The sequence below is a fragment of the Adelges cooleyi genome, unplaced genomic scaffold (genome assembly GCF_023614345.1).
Source record: "Adelges cooleyi isolate 19-005CV unplaced genomic scaffold, UGA_ACOO_1.1 ACOO_flye_CR_arks_rails_tigmint_CR_PRNA_40, whole genome shotgun sequence".
Classification (NCBI taxonomy): domain Eukaryota; kingdom Metazoa; phylum Arthropoda; class Insecta; order Hemiptera; family Adelgidae; genus Adelges; species Adelges cooleyi.
The window spans coordinates 280,089-305,829 of NW_026096079.1; the positions used below are offsets into that span (position 1 = coordinate 280,089).

The 25,741-nt window shown below is 26.9% G+C and overlaps 1 protein-coding gene and 1 long non-coding RNA gene across 5 annotated transcripts; both read right to left on the reverse strand.

Annotated features, from left to right (window-relative positions):
• Positions 1–1,066: 1,066 nt before the first annotated feature.
• On the reverse strand, positions 1,067–18,434 carry LOC126841662 (uncharacterized). 3 transcript variants are annotated; one of them, XM_050578253.1, is made up of 4 exons: positions 18,144–18,434; positions 17,805–17,867; positions 16,657–16,828; positions 1,067–1,312 (listed from the first exon to the last, which is right to left on the reverse strand). In XM_050578253.1, exons 1-4 carry the CDS (start codon positions 18,261–18,263, stop codon positions 1,173–1,175), a joined length of 495 nt encoding a protein of 164 aa, XP_050434210.1. In that variant the 5' UTR covers positions 18,264–18,434; the 3' UTR covers positions 1,067–1,172. The 3 variants fall into 3 exon arrangements, 2 of the variants coding, with proteins under 2 accessions (XP_050434210.1, XP_050434209.1); XM_050578252.1 differs by lacking the exon at positions 1,067–1,312 and adding an exon at positions 16,071–16,299; XR_007686220.1 differs by lacking the exons at positions 16,657–16,828; positions 17,805–17,867; positions 18,144–18,434 and adding an exon at positions 1,642–1,770.
• Positions 18,435–21,538: 3,104 nt separating this feature from the next.
• LOC126841660 (uncharacterized) lies at positions 21,539–24,997 on the reverse strand. 2 transcript variants are annotated; one of them, XR_007686219.1, is made up of 3 exons: positions 24,733–24,997; positions 22,274–22,887; positions 21,539–22,157 (listed from the first exon to the last, which is right to left on the reverse strand). It is a non-coding gene; the product is annotated as an uncharacterized LOC126841660 (long non-coding RNA). The 2 variants fall into 2 exon arrangements; XR_007686218.1 differs by having other exon boundaries at positions 24,592–24,997.
• Between the last annotated feature and the right edge of the window lie 744 nt (positions 24,998–25,741).

A 25,741-nucleotide genomic window follows, 5' to 3' on the forward strand; every position in this document is an offset into this window, starting at 1 on the left:
AGATGTTCTTTGACTAGTTATTTTCAGACTTTAGTACTGTAATACTCATAAAAAACCAAATTCAGTAAAACATAAAACTCCTTTTAACAGTTAAAAGAAATAATAGTAATAACAATTAACAATAAATTTATAAGTAAACGTGTATAAACTAGAAAAATAATTCAAGTAATATTTTAGTAAAATTTACAATAGTTTTCCCATGGTACCGTTTTCTTCTTTTAATTTTCATATAATCTAGGTGTAAATTATGAAAATATAGCAAGTTTTATTTTTATAATAGAATATCGCTTAGTTCAAAAAGTATTTTTTAAAGTAAAATATTCAGTTGTTTTTACTTATAATACTTCAAGGTCTTTTATACATTGACACATATTTTATAGTACAAAAAATCTGGGTACATAGGCCATTTCAAGTATTTTTATGTGAATTATTTAGGTAAGTAAGATACAACAAAAAAACAATATAATTGACTGTGTGTTGTTGGCATACTTTATTGTTTATTATAATATACTAAAACATTTCATACGACAAAATTCAGTGTATAAAATAAAACCTATACGTTAATATTGGAAGCCCAAAATTAGCCCTCTAGTTAACGAGTCATACATTTTTTATTACATAATTATTACATTATGTCAAACTAATTGTATTTATTGAAACTATGATAGCCTTTAAATCCCTTTTTTAATATACTAATTAATCATCTTAATATTGTTTTACCTGTTACTGTTGTGTTGATATTTTACTTAAATCACTATCATAGCTATTTTTTTGTCCCTTTCATTATATATCTAATTTACACTACTTTCACATAATGATTACACGAGCTAACATTTTTTTTTTTTTGCTCTAAAAGTTGTATAAAATTGTCCCGTTGTAGGCCATGTTTGGTGTTTTTTTTTAACCAACCATTTTATTGGATAAACCGTATGATAAAGTATTATTACTTAAACTGGTGCAATTAAAATAACACCCAAGCCACTTGTACTGTTCTCATTAACTTTATCAGACTTTATGCTTAAAAGGAAATAAAAGGTTCAATGGTTTTATATTTTGCATACATTTTATTATGTTCTCATACGATTGACTTATAACATTTTTTTAATTTAAACATTTTTAATAAAAGTTTTAACTATTTCAATAATTTTAAAATATAAAAAATTTTTAAAAAGTCAAGTTGTCATTTTTTTAAATGGCTTTTTTGCCGCTTCTTCTTTCTTCACTTCAGCACATTCTTGTAATGTCATGATTGAGTATTCTTTTTTGCAATAGTATTTTAAAAATACACCGTATTGTTCCAAACGTATTTCGTCTAAACAAAAAAAAAACATACAAATTTGAATTTAAACAGTTATAAAATGTTAATAGTTACACCTTATATGTATTACAAGATATTTTGTTTGACATTTTTTAAATCTTCCAGACATTAACTTTTAAAAACTTTAAAGGTGCATAAAATATTTGATAAAATTATAAGATTAATAATTTGTGTAAGTAAAAACCACAAGGTGAATATTTCATTTTATACAGATGTGAATGAAAATACTGTCTTAAAACTAACTTCTTTACAGTTTCACATCAAGGTAAAATAAAATATTAAGTAATTATATGTATATTATATATAATATTGTTAATGTTTACCTTTCATTTCCGCTGCTTTTGCATAACTCTCGAAATGTACATCGATGTCCACAAGATCTTCTACTAGACCACCCATATACAGGAATAATATTTTCAAAGTAATATAGCCATTAATTTCTTTTAGACTCTGGCTCGCCCAATTTAAGCAATCGTTGTACGAATCTTCTATAATCTAAACATTTTTTATCGATACAAATGTTAATTTCATAAAAAATCCGAGTATAAAATTATAATAAGCATAGACCCTTTTTTTATTAAATTTTATTTGGCATACAATATGTATTACATTCGGAATTACAGATAACAATAATTAATTATTAAATAAAAAAAAATGATAATAATAGTATCAATTACCTTTTTTTCGTGTTCCAGTTCAGCACCAGTTTTCTCAGGTTGGTCCTGCCCGAATATTTTGGGCTAAAAAATAAATTTAAGTGAAACGTTTGTTAAATTGAATGAATTCAACTCAAACGATTAGGTTACGGTTCTCATTTTTATCTAAAATAACAACATCAATACAAATTTTTAACAAACAATATCGAAAAAATATTTTTGTTGTAAATATTTATGACCAATGTTTTAATTGTAAGCCTTTAAGCAAAAAAAAAAATTCTTTCATAAATAGGATAACTTTTATATTATAAACGATTCGGCATAATATAAACCTAATAGTTTTAAAATAATTGTACAAATTACCTCAGTTTCAGCTGTTATGTGTGTAGGTTCAGCTAAATCTGCAGCTTCAGATTGATGCATTTCATTACACTTAGCAGCTACGATAGTAAAAAGCAACAATATATAGAACTTTAAAAACATTGTATTTTTCTGAAATTAAGCTTTTAAGAAATTTTTACGTCTCTGAATGCCTGTTTTTTTTTCAAGTTAACGCTTTGACAACTAAGGCATTTGCAAAAAAATACCTGTTTTATATAGAATTGAAAACGAATACATACAAAGGCAGATTCAAGAGGTGCCTGAAAGAAGTTGAAACCCCTCCCGTATGTACTTAAGTTGTATGCATTAAATGTGTATTTTTTTTATCATTTAAAAATATGTATACACAAGTTTAATATAAACAAGAATACTTGTTGTTGTGTATAAACCATACAAACAATCGACGTCTTTAATCCAAACCTTTGTTTTAGCGTTTTATTTAAAATGTACAGAAAATAAGTCACAATTTGCGTTAGCACTTTATCTATTTAATAATCTCCAACGCCATCAAATATCGAGACTATGAATATCTGGGCTACATTATGCATTCTAAATGGGTGGACAACATATCAGTTATCTACTTCAGCATGTAGCAGTATTAATATATAAAACATATTCCTAAATAATTATATCCTGTTCGGTCAAGCATGAAGCAGGAATTATCGTAACTGAAAGTATTAAAACCACAGTTAAAAATTGAAAACTCTTATAGTTTTTTGTTGGTTTTCCCAATATTGGGTGAGCAAGAATGACGTTTTTAAACTTTTTTACTAATTCTCAAAGGTACTTACAGTTAATTCGATAAAATTTACTTCAGCATCTAGCAGTATAATTTTTATCCTCATAATCGAGAAAACCTGCCTAAAACATGTTCCTAAATAATTATTCCTTATTCGGTTTAACCCTTCAAAAAACGAGTATGCCCTTTCTTTTTCTAGATTGGAGCATTTTTTTTTTAATTCCATAAATTTTTTAGATAAAATACTAGTACAGTGGGGTCAGCGCATAGTGAAGGCCGAGAATGGTAGAGGACTAAGACATAAGTTTACAGGAATTACATTACCTAAAAGTAATAAAATCACTTTGAAATAAACGCTTTGATGCAAACTTGCGGTTAGTATGTTCAAACTAAGTATAGTAAAAGCCATTTCAGTAAGAAAGTGTTAAATTGAAGTTTAGAGTCCATAGAATGTCATCAAAGCGTTTACTTGAAAGTGATATTATCCGAATAAGCCAGCAGAGTGGGGTCAAGTCATAGTGTGGTCAAACCAAAGTGGAAACCGAGAGAGTACAGATCTACAGGAATTATTGTAACTGAACGTATTAATTTCACAGTTGAAAACTTTTATCGGTTGTTTTTTTGTTTTTCCCAATTTTAGGTGTGCAAATAAGTGTGAAAATTTTAAACTTTTACTACTCTTCAAAGGTACTCTTAAGTAGATAAAACTTTGTGATCTATAAAGTTCCTTATTTGAAGAAATTGGTCCAGTATTGAAAAGGTTTAAGGTTTCAAAGACTAAGAAGCCATAGTAGGCATCATAGTGAAACCGATAGCCTCTGAGCTCCGCATCAATGCTAAAAAAATAAGAAATATTTTTAGTTTTTGAATTGACATAAATCTGATCGTTTGCTATAACTTTGTAAGAGTTTAAATTTAAGAACCAATTTAAATAAATGAAAAATAGAGGTTTAAGGCAATTGTTGGATCATTCCAAAAATGCATGTCGTTGTATGTCTAATACTATAACTGCCCATTGCATTCTTATACTTTTGTACTTATTACTTCTTGTACTACACATGCATAAGTCAGTACAGGTCTTACGTAGCTTACATAAAGTTTTTCTTGGACATATTTTGATACGGTTTTAGACTTAAAAAGATCGTCTAATGCAAAAATAACATAAATTTGCTGCACTCGGTCTCACATTTATTTCCTCGTGCACAGTATTTTTGTTGGATAATTAATAATTATTTTCTAAAAAAAAATTGTCAAAAAGTGAATAATTTAATTCACTATCGCTTTTGTTGTGGAGACTCTATAGTAGGACAAAATGTGAGTTATTTTAAGGTTGAAGTAAGGTTTTTAATAATTATTATTTCGGCTCCGCGAGACCGATGCGAATTGGTAGGTATTATTTAAAAAATAAATAATCACGTTCACTGAGTCATAAACACAAATGGTAAAAAACGACCTATATCGAACAAAAAGTCAAATATTTTAGTAAAATATGTTCGTATTCGTAACATTTGTACAAAGAAGAACAATAACAAAATATACAGCAAACAACACAAAATCCGTTTCAATATGATTAGATAATATTAAATTCAAACCTATAATATATGTATAACCATACATAATATACATTATATACATAATATAAGCGTCGAGATAATAACTGTTTATACTTAATATTGCGAATCGGGAAAAATGTACAAGAACACCTGTTGTAATATAATATGGTTTTGATAATAAACTTGGGTGTTCCTTTTCAGCACATTTGTGTAATGTTTGAGTATTCTATTTCGCAATAGTATTTGAAAAACGCACTATACAGTTCCAAATGTATTTTGTCTAAACAAGAAAAAACATACAATTTTAAATTCAAACATGAAAATAATATGTTATTATATGGGCATAATGTGGTGCAGTGGGCACCTCATATGAATTATATGATATTTTGTTTGGTCATTTTTAAAATATTCCGGACATTAACTGTTAGAAACTTTAAAGATGCATACGCTATTTGATAACATCAAAAGATTAATAATTAGTGTTGGTAAAAAAAAAAAAATAGGTACTTTATTTTAAATAGATGCGAATGGAAATATTTAATTACTCATAGAAGTTATTTACACGAAAGCCAAGGGTTTTATTTAAGATTATTTTTAGGATATAATTTTGTGTAATTTGAATTTATTAAGATTAATTTCATTTGCTGCGCCCCATGCAACTATGCCATAAGTCAGTGTTGGTTTTACTAGCGCCTCGCATACTGTTATACTTTGGTTTTTATTTATTTTATAGTAATAGGAGAGATTCCTTATTTTTGTAGTCGGTGAATTGATGTGTTCTATCCATTTTAGATTATGGGATATTTCTGTACCTCGATATTTGACATTGTAACATTAATCTTTACTGTATTATTGCAGGAGTATGAGTCTAGGTTATTGCAATCAGCTGAATATAATCAAACGTTATCGATATTGGGAAAATCTCTGTTGATTAGGTAGTGTGGTAAAATAAATGTTTTTTTCTATATTCATCAATACATTTTAAACTAATTTTTTTTTCTAGACCCAGTAGGATCGGCCGGGCATATTGGTGACAGATCATGGTAGGGGCGGGGAGGTCACAGGTTTACAGGAATTACTTAAAATTAGAGTTGAAACCAGTAAACTCCAAACCAAGCATAGTATAGTGGACATGAATTATAATTTTGTTTATTTGGTATTAGGTTAACGCTTAGTTTATAAGGTATACACGTTTTGAGGTAAAATATTCAGTCATCTTTTTGTTCGTTACTATTTTGGTTAGTGATACATAACGACTAAAACGGTGCACAAATTTATTTACTGTTTTTGAAGAATTTGTTATTGTAATAAAATCACAGCAGATGTTCTTTAACTATTTATTTTCAGACTTTAGTACTGCATTACTCATAAAAAACGAAATAAATGAGAAGAAAAAATAAAAAGCACCATCTAGCCTTTATAAGAAATAATATTAATAACAATCAACAATAATATATTCATACATAAACAATAAACATGTATAAATTCGGAAAAGAAAGGATTTTTTTATTTAAATTTATAATCCAAAAACTATCCAACGAGATACAAAATAAAATCAATTTATTCGTAATTAGTAAATTATAATGTGAAATCGATAAAAAGTGACTTTATGGAACGAACGGCAATTTTTTTTTTTTAAAGTTGTGCATAAACAAAAATATAATCGTTTTTTTTTTAACTGGAAATGATTTTCTTTCTTAAAATTAAATATATTTTACTACTTTTCATTTAGTTAGAAATTTTAAATATTTTTCTCATGGTACCGTTGTTTTCTTTTATATAATCTAGGTGTAAATTATGAAAATATGTAAAGTTTTTTTTTTTTTAAATAGAATATCGCTTAGTTTAAAAGGTATTTTTAAAGTAAAATATTCAGTTGGTTTTACTTATAATACTTCATAGTATTTTATATACAAACATAATTTTTAATAATACAATAATTTGAGTACATAGGCCATTTTAAGTATTTTTATGTGAATTATTTAAGTGCGAAATTTAGGTAAGTAAGTTAAAAAAATCATAACAAAGGATTTGATTATATTGATAAGTATGCGCCTGTCTTCAGCATAGTGACTGTTAGCACATTACTAGCACTAGCAGTATACAATAATTTATTTAGGTAAATATCATATTATTTTGTGGACAGGTAGTATTATTATTTTAATTTCATTTTAAAATTAGAACAAAAAGCATAAAAAATGTAGTATTTACAAAGAGCAGATTGACAGAAAAAAGAAGCCTCCCTTGGAGGAACTTGGACAAAGTTCAATAAAGACATATTTCATATTTTTTATTTTATTATTAGTACAATACTACTCTTTTGACTGACGATAGAACTATTCAACTAATAAATTAAAAAATTACAAATGTTACTATTTTGAAAATAATAATTTAATTTAATCAAATAAAAACAATATACTTACCTAAGTGTTGGGTAAAAATAAAAACAATATTGGTATTATCAAGTAGTGATTACTTGTATGTATACATACATATGTATGTGATAACTTGTATGTACTGTGTAGTAATATGAATAATGCATACTATAATTACTGATATTTTCAAACATAATTTAAATAAATGTATTGAGTAATATTAACTCACGTACACAAACTCAGGTATCAATAATTATTCAAAGTTAATCATAACATAACACACTATTCGTTAAATTTGCTTAATACTGATATTACACGTTATTAACATGGATATTGTCGGATTAGAAATTAATGCTTTACATTTATAAATTACACCTTGATTGTATAATTGTTAGGTCTCGAGTCCAATTGAAAATGCATTTCCATAGTATAATTATTGATATTGTTCATTCTCAGAGGTCAAAATCATTAAGCCGTTGATAACTCTGGCATGATATACATGAACTCTAACACACTTACCTATTAGATGAATACTGTGACCAAGAACAAACCGTCAAACATAAAGTCGACAGAAAATATTATCAATCGGTAAAATTATAATATATATATATTTATGTGTACATTTTAAAAGTATATAATATAATGAGTTGTGCCATAACTAGGTACATTATTCATGATATGATATTTACTACGAAGGAAATTAAATTAAATTTTTTAATTAAGTTTATAATTTCTTATTTCACTAATTGTCAACAATTGTTACCTGTATGAGGTTATGTTTAAATGTTATGCGATTTTTGTACAAACAATAAAATATATGATTACTGGTCACTAATATAGTCCGTGTAGTAGGCACTAGATTGTGATAACTATTAATCATAAAATATAATAGATACTGAACCCCAGCTTAAGTCTTAAGTCCGTCATACTACATGGCCTACCTTTCGTTTTCCGAACAAGTACTAATGTCTTTATAAAGTCATAACAAAATATGTACCAATAAATTCAAAATTCAAACGTTACAATATTTGTTGTCTACAAACTTATGTAACGAAAATCATATGTTGCCATGAAAAAAAAACCAAAAAGCCCTTTTTGACTTATAAAAGGTTTGGTGATAACGATTTTCAATATTATATTTAAAAATATAGTACAATGTGTGCCAAAAAATCTTGGAAAAATTATTGTTGAAAATGTTAATATCTTCTGAGAAAATTAGTGCCTTACACACAAAATGAATCACCCTGTAGATGTGTGCAACATGTTTTTAATTTTTCTTGAAACCATATTATTATATTAATGCCAATAATTGTATCGGTACAATAATTGATAACGGATTATATTGCATAATAGAATGGAACTCCAAACAAAGTGTGTGGACTTATGAAACCGAAAACATGGAAGGATAAGAAATCACATGTCGAGATGTGTAAAATTTATAGATTTATTATTTAAGTGTTAAATCATAATAAAGGCTTTGATTATATTGATAAGTATGCGCCTGTCTTCACCATAGTGACTGTTAGCACATTACTAGCACAAGCAGTATACAATAAATTCTCAGGTAAATATCATATTGTTTTGTGGGCAGGTAGTATTATTATTTTAAGTTCATTTTATGCACTGCAACGGATAGAATTTAATAAAATCACAAGCGGTTTAAAGTTTTAAAAAACGCTAAAAGAAATTGTTTATTGTATAATACATTAAATTAAATGACAATTTGGATACAAGTGCGACATATAAATATTATTAAAGTAAAAAAAAAAAACAGTAGGTGCTATTTATTTTTTTAAAAGCTAACTAAGATTGAGAGTCTATTTTACTAGAACCATCTAAATAACTCGTCCATAAGGTTTTCAACACGTTCATTACCCATTGGTCTTACCAGAAAAATAAAGCCGTTATCAGGTTTGTATCGGTATCTCCTATATTGTGAAATTAAAATACAAGCAAAATCATCTTGATCATCTTGTTCAACTCTAGCGGCTTTTATGTACGTATCTGGGAATCGCATATTTCGGACCAAACCTATTAGAATACATATTTCTTTAAGGTTGGAGAATTCTGGTCTTCCTTTATCTAAAAAATCATTAAAAAAATTGTTTTTAAAAACTTGACAATTTCAGCTTACAACTACTTTTGTATTTTGTTCAAAACACAATTAATACACGTGTATGAATATAATCATTGAAAAACAATTACATTACACATAAAAAAACCCTATTTTGTGTAACCTATTCTGAAATGAAATTTATTTAATTATAATTCATACAATCTTATAGAATTTAGAACAAAAAGCATAACAAATATAGTATTTACAAAGAACAGATTGACAGAAAAAAGAAGCCTCCCCTGGAGGAACTTCGACAAAGTTAAATAAAGACATATTTCATATTTTTTATTCTATAACATAATAGCAGATTGGGATAATACAATTTTATTTTATGTGTACTATTCTTATCTAATCTTAAATATTTTATATATCTTGCAAAATTATTGACAAAAGGACATTGCACAAGCAACGGATCAAAAATGTTTAAAATGACTATAAATTAACAAAACAAACATGGTTTAATCATAATGCTATCAAGAGCTGTATATTAAAATAAGAGTCTAGAAAACTCATTCCTTCATGTTGTGTGAGTTCTATGCCTACTTGTATTGTATATTATTATTCATGTAATAATATAATATATTATTGATATGATAGTTATATAAAAATGTCACATATAGTATAAATTTGAATATATAATATGTTATTACAAAATGATAGTTTAATAAGTGTATTTAATATAGTTAAAACTTAAACGTATGATTTATGTTACTATATGTTGATACAGAAATTGTAAACGACGTCAATAATAACAACCTTTGGTAATTATTTAGAATATTTGGATAGACAGTATCATATGCTGGTTTACTAGAAAGCAAATGACTATAGCATAGACTATACAAGAATATAATATGTGGAAAAAAAAATTACTAGTTGAGATGTGTATAAATTATAAATGTATTATTTGAATGGTACATCGATTAGAATAATTATAATTAAAAGTAAATCTAGTAGAAATCTACACAAAATATTTATATTCACCTAATGCAGTGATAAGTACATTTTGTGTAATATTTCCAATTATTCTTCGTCTCTTTTCTCCAAGCCGAGACAATGTGCTACGATCATTCGAATAAGCTGTGAAAAAAATCAGTTACGTTGTTAACATATAAAATTCTAAAAAAATTGGTTAATAGGCTTATAAAATTGGATTTTAGGGCTATTTTTCGTTAGTTATTAAATGGTTGCTTACTTTCGTTGCGGCCAAGTTGAGGCGCTTGGATATCTGTACAAAAAATATGAAAAATTTTAATATTTTACACAAAAAAACACACACAAATGTTTGAATTATAATTCAAATGATCATTAAAATTAATAATTATGATTTTTTTTTAATAATTCGCATTAATGTGTGTTAGACTTTATATTATTTACTTGTAACTTGGAATATTGCTTCTTGCACTGCCTTCTGATCAGCTACGGCAATATTTTCTGAAATACAAAAAAAATAATATACATTTTCTTATGACAGGAATTTTAATATAATAGATTATCAGCCGGTTTCACCAACTATTGTTAAATACACTCTTAACACAAAGTTAGCTATCAGTTTCTTTAAATTTAACATCTGGTTAAATGAAATAAGTTTCACCTTAACATTATTGTTGTTAAATTTTATTTGTTAAGTTAACAAAACGTTAGTTGGGTTACCAAAGCGGTTACCTCGATTCCAACGTTCTCATTGGTTATTAAGTTATGTGATAACTGATAAGCGATTGTATTATTTAATTTGTAAGTTTGTCATTATTTGGCATTTTATTTTACTTTCATTTAACGTTTCGTTTTTACCTAAATAATTTATATATATAATTTTTTAACCCATTATTTAGATAGTCTGAACCTTTCCGTCTATACCTTTCTGAAAATAGTTTGTCATCAAAGTGATTAAAAATTTTTTTTTCTATTTCGAAGACCTAAAAAAAAACTACCTAAGGGATAGGAATTATTTTCATTGTTCTACTCAGAACAGACAAGACATAATAACATTATCTAAATTACAAAATACAATAAATTATGATATTTGAACCTATAATGCAAGTTTCTGCCATTCTTGTTTACCTAATCTACCTAGTTGTCTTTTCAATTGTTCTCTAAATACTCAATATAAAGAAGTTCCTCATCAAATGTGTAATTTATTATTATATATTACCAGTATACTAGGTCAAAAAAAATTATAAAACAATTTCTGAACAATAATAATACAAGTATTATATATAAGTACTACAATATATTTTAACATGCCGATTAACTTTTTAACAAGCCGACATTGGGTGATTAATTTAACAATTGTTTTAAGGCTAACAAATCTTAATGAAACCCAATTTTCACTAACTAGTTGTCAAATATAATAAGCAATAAAATAAATTCTTAACACATGTTAGGAGTAGAAAATATATACAATTAGATACCTGGTAAGTTAATAATAAATGAATTATCTGGAATTTAAACAAACATATGTTATGAAGCTATGTGGATAATTAACTATGTACATACTAATTATTTTCAAATAGTAAATTAGATGACATAACATGTACTCACATGACATGAATGACCTGAAAAATGGCTGTTCGCTAACGTTTCGTTAGGATTTAATATTTTTCTTAATTAATAAAAAATTAAGTATACACCTATCCATTTATTTGTTAGATTTTAATTGAAATTTTTTTTTTTTTTAGTAAATCTTGAGACCAGTTTTTCATAGACGACGTGAAAGTTGTCAAAAAAATGAAAGAAAGAACATATTTTTTAAACTAGAATTTTTTCAGTGAAAAATTAATCTTTTCTATGAAAATAAACGAAAAAACGAGATGTACTACTTAGATTTGAAGTAGACGTTTAAAATCTAAGGAGTTTTTTTTCGGAAAGACTACTATCGATTGAAAGTTTGAGCCATTGGAAAAAAAATTAATTATATTGTTATATAAGAATCTGTGTAAAGTATTAGTAGTATATAACAATTGGTTACCGTGCTGAATTGTGAATCTAAAATTTGCTTTATCTGAAATTAAAACGAAAATATGTTATGCCCAAATTAGTTATTACCTGTTATCAAAAACTGTGTGAAAATACTTCCAATAAGAGATAAGAAATATTATTACCTGGCATAGCCAACATCAAATTAAGTGTCTCTGAAATAGAAATAATAGAAATTGATGAATGAATGATGTTCGATATTTTTAAAACACTACAATTTTAACATTTTTTTCGAGTAGCAATCTATATATAATTTTTTTTTTTTATTGCATAATAATGATTACCGAACGGTTTGTCTCCGTTAATAATATTTGAAATTGCAGTTTCCATTCCAACAGGATCTATAAGCAAAAAGTGGTTTTAGCTATGTATAAAATTTCAAATGAAATCATTCACCAATTATTGTTAAATACACTCTTAACACAATGTTAGTTAACAATTCGTTTAAATTTAGCATCTGACCAAATAAATTAAGTTTCTCCATAACATTAGTATTGTTATTTGTCAATTTGTTATTATTTGACATTTTTTTTTAACTTTATTTCAACGTTTCGATTCTTATAAATAATTCATACAACATTTTTTAACACATTTTTAGATAGTCTATACCTTTCTAAAAATTGTCATCAAGGTCATTAAAATTATTTTTTCTATTTTGAAGGCCTTAAAAAAGGTAGATAGTGATAAGAATTATTGTTTTTGTTGTAAACTCAGGACAGACAAGATATATAATATTATTTTGTTCATAAAATACAATAAATTATGATCCTTATAAGTTAATCCTATGTTGATGAAATTTTGTTAGATTTTTTGAAATTCTGTTAGCAAGCATTATTTAAATTAAAAATTATACCTTAAAGCTTGTACAAAGTGACTGGTAAATAAATTTACATGATCGAAATTGATTAAAAATCCTTTTTTCCTTAAATATTTTGTATACAAAACTCCGTTTAATTATAGGAATAGATTTTTTGAATAAAAATTACATAGTGTATTCGATTTTCTATTACAATGTAGTGATAATATAGAATAATTTGGTATACTAATACCCCCTTCACTTATATTCTAAACTGATATAAAAACAATCTATAGCTTGTTAAAAATGTATAAATCATCTGAAAATCAAAAATTATCTTACTTCTGCCAAAAGCCGCATACATGTGGTTAGCTGTAATAAATTATTTCAAACTTATGTACAGAAATGATAAAATTAAAAACAATTTTATATCGTATGAAAGTTTGGTACTGACTTGTAATGCAAACCGAATTTGCATACTCCGCTATGATGAAGAATTAAATATTAAATTTTCTATTCAGATTTTTAACTCCCTTGAAAAGGTACGTGTAAAAATTAAACAATTACCTGTCATTATCGGTGAAACGTTCACAAATGTAATCGTTATTAAAATGCAGAAAAGCTTCATAGTGCTGGACAATATAATTGAAACAATTCAAAAAATATAACTTATAAGAAAGATAATAGGTATACTGTATCTTTTATTCGACTGGTCGTAAGGTCGGTGTATTCCATATATCCATCAAAAAAGTAAAATGAAAATATATTTTGCAAAGCACTAATAATATTTCATGAAAAAAACTAGGGCGACACTTGTGGTTTGTATTATAAAATAAATAACCTATACAGGGTGATCTTTTTTATCGTGGGCAACTCTAAATCTCACCTTGTTTAAATCATAAATACAATAATTTTTTTTCATAGTGTTTTTATAATGTATAATGTGATCTCAATTGTCCACAAATTAAAATGTTCTTAATATGTACCCTCCCTCCCTTCAAATTAGTTTTTATGAATGCAACTTTTATTAATAATTATCCAATACTAGTAATTAACAGTCTAACTGGATATACAGTGTATACTTGATGTGTATGGCAACACATCAAGTTGAGTGTCAAAATTTGAAATAAAAATGTTGTTCAGTTTGGAAGGGGGTAGGAACATAAACATTATAGGAAAGATTTTGTCACAATATACGTCATGAAAACACTATTAAAAAACAATTCAGTTATTAGTAATTTAATCTCGGTGAAATATTGAGTGGCCAATTATTAAAAAATCACCCTGTACATATCTGTTACATTTTTTACTTGTACTTTTTTCTTTTACCTTGTACACATAGATGGTTTAATTTTTTTTTTTTTTTTTCTTGACTTTTAGTCATTCTTAATAGAAAATATATCCGATTTCTAATAAAAACCCGAGTACAATATTCAGACAACGTCTACGCGTTACACAATCATATTTTGTTCACATATTTTGTATATTTCAATAACAGCTATGTGCACCTATGAAAATTTAAAGCCTTTGGGAATACACAAAATTATACCGCATTTCACCCTTGTGGAAAAAAATTGCGTATTGAAACAAAGTTTTAACACGAAAGCAAAAAAAAAAAAATTAAAGACTATGTCGTTGTGTTTTTTGGTCCCACTACTATTCTGTATTGATAATTTCTAAATTATATTTTAATACTTGATACCATTTCACACTATATTTTTACTATTTCGCGTACACAAATAATAACTACTAACAATAATTTTTATTATTACTTATGACAAGTCAAACCAATTAAATTTGTTAAGAAAAAACAATAACTTTTTTCTTCGTACAAAAATTCCGACTTTTTGAGAAAAACATGCAACATTTAAGTATCTGTTTAGTTAATATTGTTTGTAATACCACATTATTGTACAATTTCAAATTATTTTGTATAATATCACACTAAACTTTATCATTAAATTATCACTTCCCTGGTTCACTATTATAAACACAATATATAAAGATCCTGTTATAATCATTCTTAATTAACTTATTTTAATTATTTAACTTGTATACACTCACAACTCTCAAAGCTCAACTTTTGTTTTTTAATGTAATTCATTTTAATACTTGTCGCAGTAACAAATTCAAAGATAATAATGTTGTGTTTTTTATTTTTTACCAGCTGTTCTACACTACTTTCACATTTTAATTACACAATAACCATTTTCTATTCAGTTCTTTTCTATAAATGTTGTATAAAGCCAACCGTTGAAGGAAATGCGTATGATGGTCATACTTAGATTGATTTTGTAGTTATACCTTATAACTGTAAACATAGCTTTCACGACGATTCAATGGTTCTTTAGTTTTAGTTGACAAAATATGAAATGAATTTTATTCTAATGAATATTTTTAAGGATTGTTTTTTTTTTAACACGTTAACTTCCATTGATAATGCCGGCGATCCCAGTTCAGTTATTTATCTTGGCATTTAAAGTGTTAAATTAATTTATACTCATTTATGCTCAAAACGTCACCATTTTTATTTCTCTTAGCTGTTTTATTTTTTTGTTCACACGATTAACATTTTAACTTGTACAAGTTAGAAAATAATCATACTACTCGTTAAAATTTTTCCAGATACAAAAAAAAACAAATAATAAGTTATACATGTTTTATTATGTAATTATTGCATTGTGTCAAACTAATTGTATTTATTAAAACTATAATAGCTTTTATCTCGTTGTGTGAGATTTATAGTCATAACCCACAACTCCATTTTATAATATAATAATTAATCATCTTAATATGGTTTTACCTGTTACTGTTGTGTTGATATTTTACTTAAATTACCACCATACCAATTTTTCGTATCTTTCGTTAGATATCTAATTTACACTACTTTCGCATAATGATTACACGAGCTGACATTTTTTTTTTTGCCTTAAAAGTTGTATAAAATTGTCCCGTTGTAGGCCATATTTGGTGCTTTTTTTTTAACCAACCATTTTATTGGACAAACCGTATGATAAATTATTATTATTTAAACTTGTGCAATTATAATAACACCCAAGCCACTTGTACTGTTCTCATTAACTTTATCAGACTTTATGCTTAAAAGTAAACAATGTTCAATGATTTTATATTTTGGATAAATTTGTATTATGTTCTCATACGATTGACTTATAACATTTTTTTAATTTAAACATTTTTCATAAAAGTCTTAACTATTTCAATAATTTCAAAATATGCAAAATTTTTTAAAAGTCAAGTTGTCAATTCTTTAAGTGACCTTTTTGCCGCTTCTTCTTTCTTCTCTTCAGCACATTCTTGTAATGTCATAATTGAGTATTCTTGTTTGCAATAGTATTTTAAAAATACACTAAACTGTTCAAAACGGATTTCGTCTAAACAAAAACAAAACATACAAATTTGAATTTAAACAGTTATAAAATGTTAATAGTTATTACATGGGCATACTGAAGTGCAGTGGGCACCTTATATGTATTATAAGATATTTTGTTTGACATTTTTTAAATCTTCCAGACATTAACTGTTAAAAACTTTAAAGGTGCATAAAATATTTGATAAAATTATAAGATTAATAATTTGTGTAAGTAAAAACCACAAGGTGAATATTTCATTTTATATAGAGGCGAATAAGAATACTTCCTTAAAACTAACTTCTTTACAGTTTCACATCAAGGTAAAATAAAATATTAAGTAATTATATGTATATTATATATAATATTGTTAATGTTTACCTTTCATTTCCGCTGCTTTTGTATAACTCTCGACACGTTCTTCGATATCCACAAGATCTTCTACTAGACCACCCATGTATAGGAATAATATTTTCAAGGTAATATAGTCACGAATTTCTGCTAGACCCTGGCTCGCCCAATTTAAACAATCGTTATACGAATCTTCTATAATCTGAACATTTTTTATCGATACAAATGTTAATTTCATAAAAAATCCGAATATAAAATCATAATACGCATAGACATATACGGTATAATTAACAAATACTTTTATGCTTAATTTTTTTATTTTAATTTTATTTAGAATGCGACATTTATTACATTCAAAATTATGGATAACAATAATTAACCCTGCATCAGTCACGTGGTTTAAATAGCAGGCGAGTAGTCGCGCGTCTACACGTGTAGAACAATTACAATTTTGCTAATTAAAATGTATTATTGCAACATAAATTAACGATTTGACCACATTGTTCAATTCACATAATTATTGTATATTTTGTATCATGTATGTACAATATTAATTAATTTAATACTTACAAAAAGGAACCGTAACAATTTAACGGAGAATAAATAAAACAATATTATTAAAATATATATTTAAATGTATATAGACGTATACAAGGTGATCCACTTATCGTAAACCACTCAATATATCATTGGGTTTAATAAAAAATGTTTCACAGTTGAGATCACAATTTATAAAAACAATATGGGAAAAAAAGTTTTAATTTCTTATTAAACCCAATGAGATATTGAGTGATACATTGATCACCCTGTATATACATTTATATGTAATATATATTTATTATGTATCTATATAGTTATAATATAATGTATAACATCAATATATAAATTTTAAAATACATCCATAAACGTACAATTTATGAAAACTATGTACCCAAGTCAAAGCATAATTTACAACTTTATCGCTCAATATACAGAATTACACTAACAAATAAAGTCCAAAATCATAACAGATATCAACTATACAATGTCATTTAAAGGTAATACAAATATCATTGGGACGAAGAAAATCCAAAACCATTTAAAATTAAATTTATTATCGGTGTACCACAGTAATAGAACGAGCGACTGATGCAGGGTTAATTATTAAATCAAAGAGTGATAATAATAGTATAAATTACCTTTTTTTCATGTTCCAGTTCAGCATCAGATTTCTCGAGTTGGTCCTGCCCGAATATTTTGGGCTAAACAAAAATGTTAAATGAAACATTTATTATATTGAATGAATTCAACTCAAACGATTAGGTTACTGTACTGATTTTAATCTAACATAACAATATTAAAAAAGTATTTTTGTTGTGTGTATATTTATGACCAAGGTTTTAACTGTAAGCCTTTAAGCAAAAAAAAAAAAATAATTGTTTCATAGATGGATTTATAGGAAAACTTAAACTTTTATATTATAAAAGATTCAGCACAATATAAATCTAATAGTTTTAAAAAAAAATTGTATAAATTACCTCGGCTTCAGCTGATATATGTGCAGGTGCAGCTGAATCTGTAGTTTCATATTGTTTCGTTGAATTACAGCTAGCAGCTACGATAATAAAAACCAACAAAGAAAAGAACTTTAAAAACATTGTATTTTTCTGGTTACGTTAAACTTTTAAAGATTTTCAACGTTTCTGGATGCCTGTTTTGTTTTTTATTAAAGTAAACGCTTTGACAACAAAGGCATTTGCAGAAAAATACCCGTTTTCTATAGAATTGAAAAAAAAACTAAAATGATACGAATACCAGTATGTATTACTTACCAGTAGGCATAAACAGTGGGCCATGGGATCTGAAGCCCCTCCTATGTGTACTTAAGTTGTATACATTAAATGTGTATTTTTTTCATAACACAAAATGTTTGAACAAGTAGTTCTACTTGTTGTTGTGTATAAACTATACAAACATATCGATGTCTTTAAACCAAAGCTGTGTTTTATCGTTTTTTTTTTTTTTTACAGAAAATATGTCAAAAGTTGCGTCAGCATTTTATTTATTTAATAAACTCCCATGCCGTCAAATATCGAGACTATGAATATCTGGGCTACATTATGCATTCTAAATGGGTGGACAAAATATCAGTTATCTACTTGAGCATGTAGCAGTATTAATATATAAAACATATCCCTAAATAATTATATCCTGTTCGGTCAAGCATGAAGCAGGAATTATCGTAACTGAACGTATTAAAATCACAGTTAAAAGTTGAACACTCTTATAGTTTTTTGTTGGTTTTCCCAATATTGGGTGAGCAAGAAAGACGTTTTTAAACTTTTTTACTAATTCTCAAAGGTACTTACCGTTAATTCGATAAAATTTGTGATTTATAGAGTTGCTACTCGAAGAAATTGGTTCAGTATTAAAAAGATAACAGTGTGTAGACACACTACAAAAGAGCTCACATCAAAGTAAAACCAATAGCTTCACAACTCCGCATCAAAGTTAAAAAATAAAAATAAACTTTGCTTTTAAATTTTCATTATATTTGATTGTTTGCTATAAGTTTGCAAAGGTTGAAATTTAAGAACAAATGTTAATAAATGGGAAATAGTGATTTGGTGATACCTATTGAGGTTTAAGACAATTGTCGGATCTGGCCAAAAACGCATGTCGTTGTGTATTAAATACTAGAAAATCAATTTAAATAATCTTTATAAAAATTGTATAGTTGAAAAATAAAAACTTATAAGTTTGTTTAGTTAAGATGTAATTGTAGTGTATTGTAGGTATAAAATATAAGAGTAAAAAAAAACATGATGTTACTTGAATTTCATTTGATAGTGACTTTACATTCAGTTATAATATTTTTGGAAAACGTGTGATCTCTCCCCACCCTAATACGCTCCAACCTCATTATGCTAGTATTTTATATAAAAATAATATATATATTTGATACATTTATTTTGCTAATTAAGTGCAAAAGACCGATCTCATATGTGTTTATATATATTTAATATACCTAATATTTTATATTGAATTAATTTTAACTTAAGCATATTTATTTTGAAAAATAGTGGAATTGTTTAGTCTTGAATACTAAAAGTAGGTGAAAAATAATTTTCAAGGGCAACATAAAAACCATTTCTATAGGAATCGGGTTTCAATTCAAATCTCAGCATCGAAAAAATATCTTTTTATACTTCATATTGCAAATTGGGAAAAATTTACAAAAACACCAGTTGTAATATACGGTCTTGCTAATAAACACCCAAATAGTACAACACCTAAAACTAATGAACCAATAAAATTATAAGTTGTAAGGTACATAGTAAAAAAGTTAAAACCAAAAAGTTACAAATAAAATAGTTATTTGTTCAATAAGAAAGTATTTAATACATTTTATTCTATAAGCCTGAAAATTTTGAAAATTAATGGTACAGCTATAAAGTAATCAACAAAACCTATAATAAATAAAATACAGCGTCTGTACACCTCCCCTAAAAAACTTTTTTTTTACTTTTGAATTTCTATCAATCTAATCGTTTGCTATTACTTTGTAAAGGATCAAATTTAAGATCATTATGCGTCTAATACCTTAGAACCAATCTAATTAAACTGATGACGCTTTATACAATTTGTAAGCTTGCTTGTAAATGTAGTGTAAAATATGTACAAAATTAAAAAAAACATGGTGTCACTTAAAGTTTATTTGTTAGTGATTTAACATTCAGTTATAATATTTTTGGAAAACGTGTAATCTACCCCGCCCTAATATGTATGCTTTGACCTCACTATGCTAGTAATTCAAGAGAAAAAAAATAATTTGTAAATTTATTTATTTAGATAATAAGTGCTGACAATTGACGAATTAATTAATTAAACTTTTATCTTAAAATATAGTGGAATTAATTTATTTATTTTTAGTGTCACCTTGAAAACATAATGCATTATGTTATAAAAACATAAAGTAGTATATCGACAATTATATGGAATAAAAAATCAATTGTTTTAGTGAAATATTTTCGTATTTGTAACATTTGTACAACAAAGAACAATTACAAAAAACAATAGCAGAAAACGCAAAAACCATTTCCATATGAATAGGTTTTTAATTCAAATCTTTTTTTGGAACCTCGAAAAAATTGTCTGAATATGCTTCATATTGTAAATTGGGAAACATTTACAAAAACACCGGTTATAATATACGGTTTTGATAATAATTACCCTAAATTAATAAACCAATAAAATTATAAGTAGTAAGGTATATTTTAAAAAAAAAAACACCACAGTGTAACAAGTAAAATATGTTATTTAACAAATAAAAGATTATTTAATACATATTATTCTACTACCCCCGAAATACATATGTATGAACAATAATGAGCCAGTTAAAAAATAATCAATAAAAAACCTGTTAAACAATAATGGATTTCACAATGTTTGAGAACTTATATTTACTAATCATTAATACATTTCTAAATACATAGAAATGAAACTTATTGTGATACCCAAATCTCGCATTCTTCGATTAAACTACTTTTCATTTACGGATAATGAATTATTATTTTCAATAAATTGTCAAAAAAAAAAAAAAATTATTAAATTTACCATCCTTTTTGTTAACCGTTTTATATTTTTCACAAAAGTGGGCATTTTTAGCAACGAAGATAATATTATAAGTTATTATAATATTATACCTATTTTAATAATCTCAAACTATTTGTTTGTTAAACCTAATTCAATTGGTAAATCCGTTCTAATATTTCTTTAGGTGACAATAGCTGAATTAATCCTATCTTTGCATAATTAATTGTATCTGATAAGGTAAATAATTCTAAAATATTTTGTTGTGACATATTATCTAAATGTAAAAACAATTGTTCTTCGTAAATCTTTGCCCATCTTTATGCCCGGGATCTTTTTATTTCAAAATTGTTTTTTGTAATTATGAATTAATAACATCATTACGGTATTATTAGAATATAAGCTAAAATTTGGATATATATTTAATTTTGTTTTTTAATTATTTTTATTTGTTCTTTTTCCATTTTCATTTTGATTCAACTCAAGTTTATCAATTTGATCAATCAATTTATTATACTTTGAAGCTATATTATTATTTAATTTTCCAAATATTATGTTTTTCTAAAACGGAAGAAGACAAATCCCTTTTCTCCCTCACAAAGTCTGTTGATATCACCTCTCCCGTGTATGAAGTTATTTGTTGGCCTAATTCATACCAGTCTTTCCATAATTCCCAACAAGAAGTCTGATTACCAGTTTTTAAAGTTATGTTTGAGTTTGATGTTGAAATCGGTTCTGCGTCTGAGCTACTTATACAAAGTTCCCGAGATTGATTTAAATGTTCATTTAACAATATTTGTTTTGATGCGAAATGGTTTAGGTCAAGGTAGCTATTGTCCATTCCACCGTGTTGATTTTAATTTGTCCTTGGTTTTCAAAATACATTCTCGTTGATTTGTATGTCGTTAAATTGTTTGCAATGGCTCAGTTTGATGCTGATTGACACTGTTATTAGCAGTCTGTAACAAAAGTAAGGTCTATTATTTATTTAATATTAAACATGATTCGTATGATTTCCGTGACTTGGTATTTTTTTATAATTTTATGGAATACACATTTTATTAAGAGAACGTACCCCATTGGGTTGTGATGGTCCCGGTCTCCGTGATTATCTTTACACATTATGCCATGAGCTTCTACTAAATTTAACAATCTCCCGTTGTTCTCATATTTTCTCATTGGTATACTGATTAATACCACTTTGTTTTCCTTAGATAGATTGGCTAGTTTTAAGTAGAATATCCCGTTGTTCTCCTCGTCGTACGCGGTTAAGCACAAGTTTTAAAAATTGGGCAATCTTATCCTTTCCATTATAGTTTGATCTTTATTACCATTCCAGAAAACCAATACAGGTGATCTATTGTCCTTATGCAAATATCCTTGGATAAACACCGTCGATAAGGTGTTGATTCCCTTATTGTAAACACTTTCTCTTAGTTCGTTTAAAAGTGGTATCCGTTTTTCCGGTTCATCCCGAAAAATTCTTCTTATACTACCCTTTACTTTTGGTAGGTTTGCCCTTTGAAATACCCTTAGTTTTTCTCCTTTGCCAATATTAACGGCCTTCCTACTAATTTGACCACCTTGAATTTGTCTAGGCTATTTGATAAAGCTCCAGATACTAATAAAATATCTTTTCCGTTGACATTGGTAACCTCAAAATCTGCTATTATCAATTGTAGTTTTGACCTGAAACAATAATCAATAATACTGTTATTCTACTGCTAATATTATAATTTAAAAAAATTTTATAAAGAAAAGTTAACGTTTCATTTACAAAATTGTATTCAAAAAAATTGTTTGACATTGTTTATGTGAATTCGGACCTTCTTTCGCCCCTTCAAGATGAATGTTAATTATATTCCCAATTATTTTGTCTCCATTTATTTTACTAATACAATTACCTATGATAACATCCTCTGTTAATTCCTGTTTATTCAATAACCAGCATTCCTGTTGGTCATTTTCCCTAAAAGATTTATTTACTTTAATATTTACTAGACAATTACTTCTTGCCGGTATAATTACTGATTTATTTAATTGGTTTTCTTCCGGAAATATTAGTAGATACTTAATTATTTACATCGACGATTGCTATTTTTTGTTCAAGAAAAATCGTCCTAATAGTCCCCCACTTGGTATTGGGAACCACGGTTCTGCTACATCAAACTTGTCTTTCACACATAACCCCCCCCCCCCTCCATTAAAATCTAATTTTAAAAAGGCATACCCTAAAGTTGTTCAGAAGCCAGAGAAATTCCCTCCTCAAATGCTCTAATGTTTCTTGCCCTTAGTATTACGCCTAGTGAATCATGAAGCCGATTTATTAAAATAGCAAGTGCTTGTTTAGCTACAGTTTCTGCAATAATTTTGCTTTCTGTATACTTTTTACCCATATTTAATGTCCCAGTTAATTTTATTTTGAATATTTAATATACGATTCCCAAAACTAAATACTTCTTCTTTTGGCATTTGTTTTAGATAACTTAATTGCATTTGTAGACTGGGAATAGAATTTATATTACCGAAAATATTTTTAATTGACTCCAATATTTGTCACATTCGATAAAACGTATAGCATCATGTGCTTTTCCTGACAAGGTAGCCTTAAAATAATAGGTTGCAGATTTTCCTCAATATATAACCAGACATAACCCTCCCTTTGAACTTGCTTCCTTTTATATTAAACTAAACGATTACAAACCCTGACTATTACTAAATTATAATATCGCTACACAATCTACATGATAATAGTAGTATTAATAATAACAGACAAATAGTTTGGGATTATTACATCCCTCTCTCTGCAAGATAAAAATGTATACAAAGATTCTTTTCTTTATACATTTTATAAACTATTCTAAAAAATGTTAACACAACAAAATATTTCAAGATATAAACTGACCTTTTATTTGATTACCAATTTTCCTATTGGGTTTTTTATTGCAACACAAATTATTACTACAATTTTAAAATTTAATTTTACTTTTTAACTTAAACGTTAGCTTTAAACTTTAAGGACTAAACGGATTATCCAACTATCATCAACCATGTCCCGACAAATGTCTGTATGAATTATTAAAGATATCACGATATATCGCGCTGATGGTGGAATTGTTTTTTTTTTTTTTGTTCAATTGCCATTGACGTATGAACAAGAACTAACATTATAAAAGCTATTACTGATTTTTTTGTTCATATACATCCTAATTGCAAATCGTGTAGTAATTAGTAAAACCCGTGAATATTATTGTAGTATTTTTAATGATGTTGGTATATTAATATGTAAGAAATCAAAAACATTCGTTTTATGTCCACAAACCGAGTCGATCCGCCCACGTAAAAGTAAAGAACCGTGTGAAGTTCAGATGTTTCAGAGTTCAAAAATCTTACCGGAAAATTGTGAGACGATGTACTTGCAATTGGAAACAACCCTGTTCGACAAATTACAATTGAAAAACCAATGGTCGTGTGCAACGACCGAAGAGCCACTTGTAATCGCGTGTGACCGAAAAAAAGAGGAAATTTATTTACCAATGAAAATGTAATATTCCGGTAGTAGATGCAAAGCCGGTCACAAATATACAAATCAATTCGAATATTTTCCGGAAATCAGTAAATCAGTTGAGGGAACAAATCGACGAACAACAACGCACTGAACACCGCCAAGTGCAGCCGATAATTAATTATGTCTTGGCCCTGCAGGCGTTCTATGTGTTGGATTGCAGTGATCTAAAATAGCAGTGTCTATGGGATGTCAATGGACGGATGACTTTGATCACGGTTATTCCACGGCGTCGGTATGCGAACAGCGTGGCGCAGGGACTACGGACAATATTAGCAGGCCAATTCCTACTTGTCCAGATGCCAATTCGTCAACACATGCCAAAATGCGTTTAGAGAGAGAGGAAAAAAAATGTATTTGTTTATATTATATACATTTTTTAGAATAGTTTATAAAATTTATAAAGCAAAGGAACCTTTGTGTACATTTGCATCTCGTTGAGGGAGGGATGTAATAATCCCAAACCATTTGTTTGTTATTATTAATACTATTATATTGTTGTAGATTGTGTAACGAATATTGAGGAAAATCTGCAACCTATTATTTTAAGGCTGCCTTGTCAGGAAAAGCATATGATGCTATACGTTTTGTAGAATGAGACAATTGGGGCGAATTAAAAATATTTTCGGTAATATAAGTTCTATTCGCAGTAAAATTGAATTTTAAAATTGTAGTAATAATTTGTGTTGCAATAAAAAACCCAATAGGAAAATTGGTAATCAAATAAAAGGTCAGTTTATATCTTGAAATATTTTGTTGTGTTAACATTTTTTAGAATAGTTTATAAAATGTATAAAGAAAAGAATCTTTGTATAAATTTTTATCTTGCAGAGAGAGGGATGTAATAATCCCAAACTATTTGTTTGTTATTATTAATACTACTATTATCATGTAGATTGTGTAGCGATATTATAATTTAGTAATAGTCAGGGTTTGTAATCGTTTAGTTTAATATAAAAGGAAGCAAGTTCAAAGGAA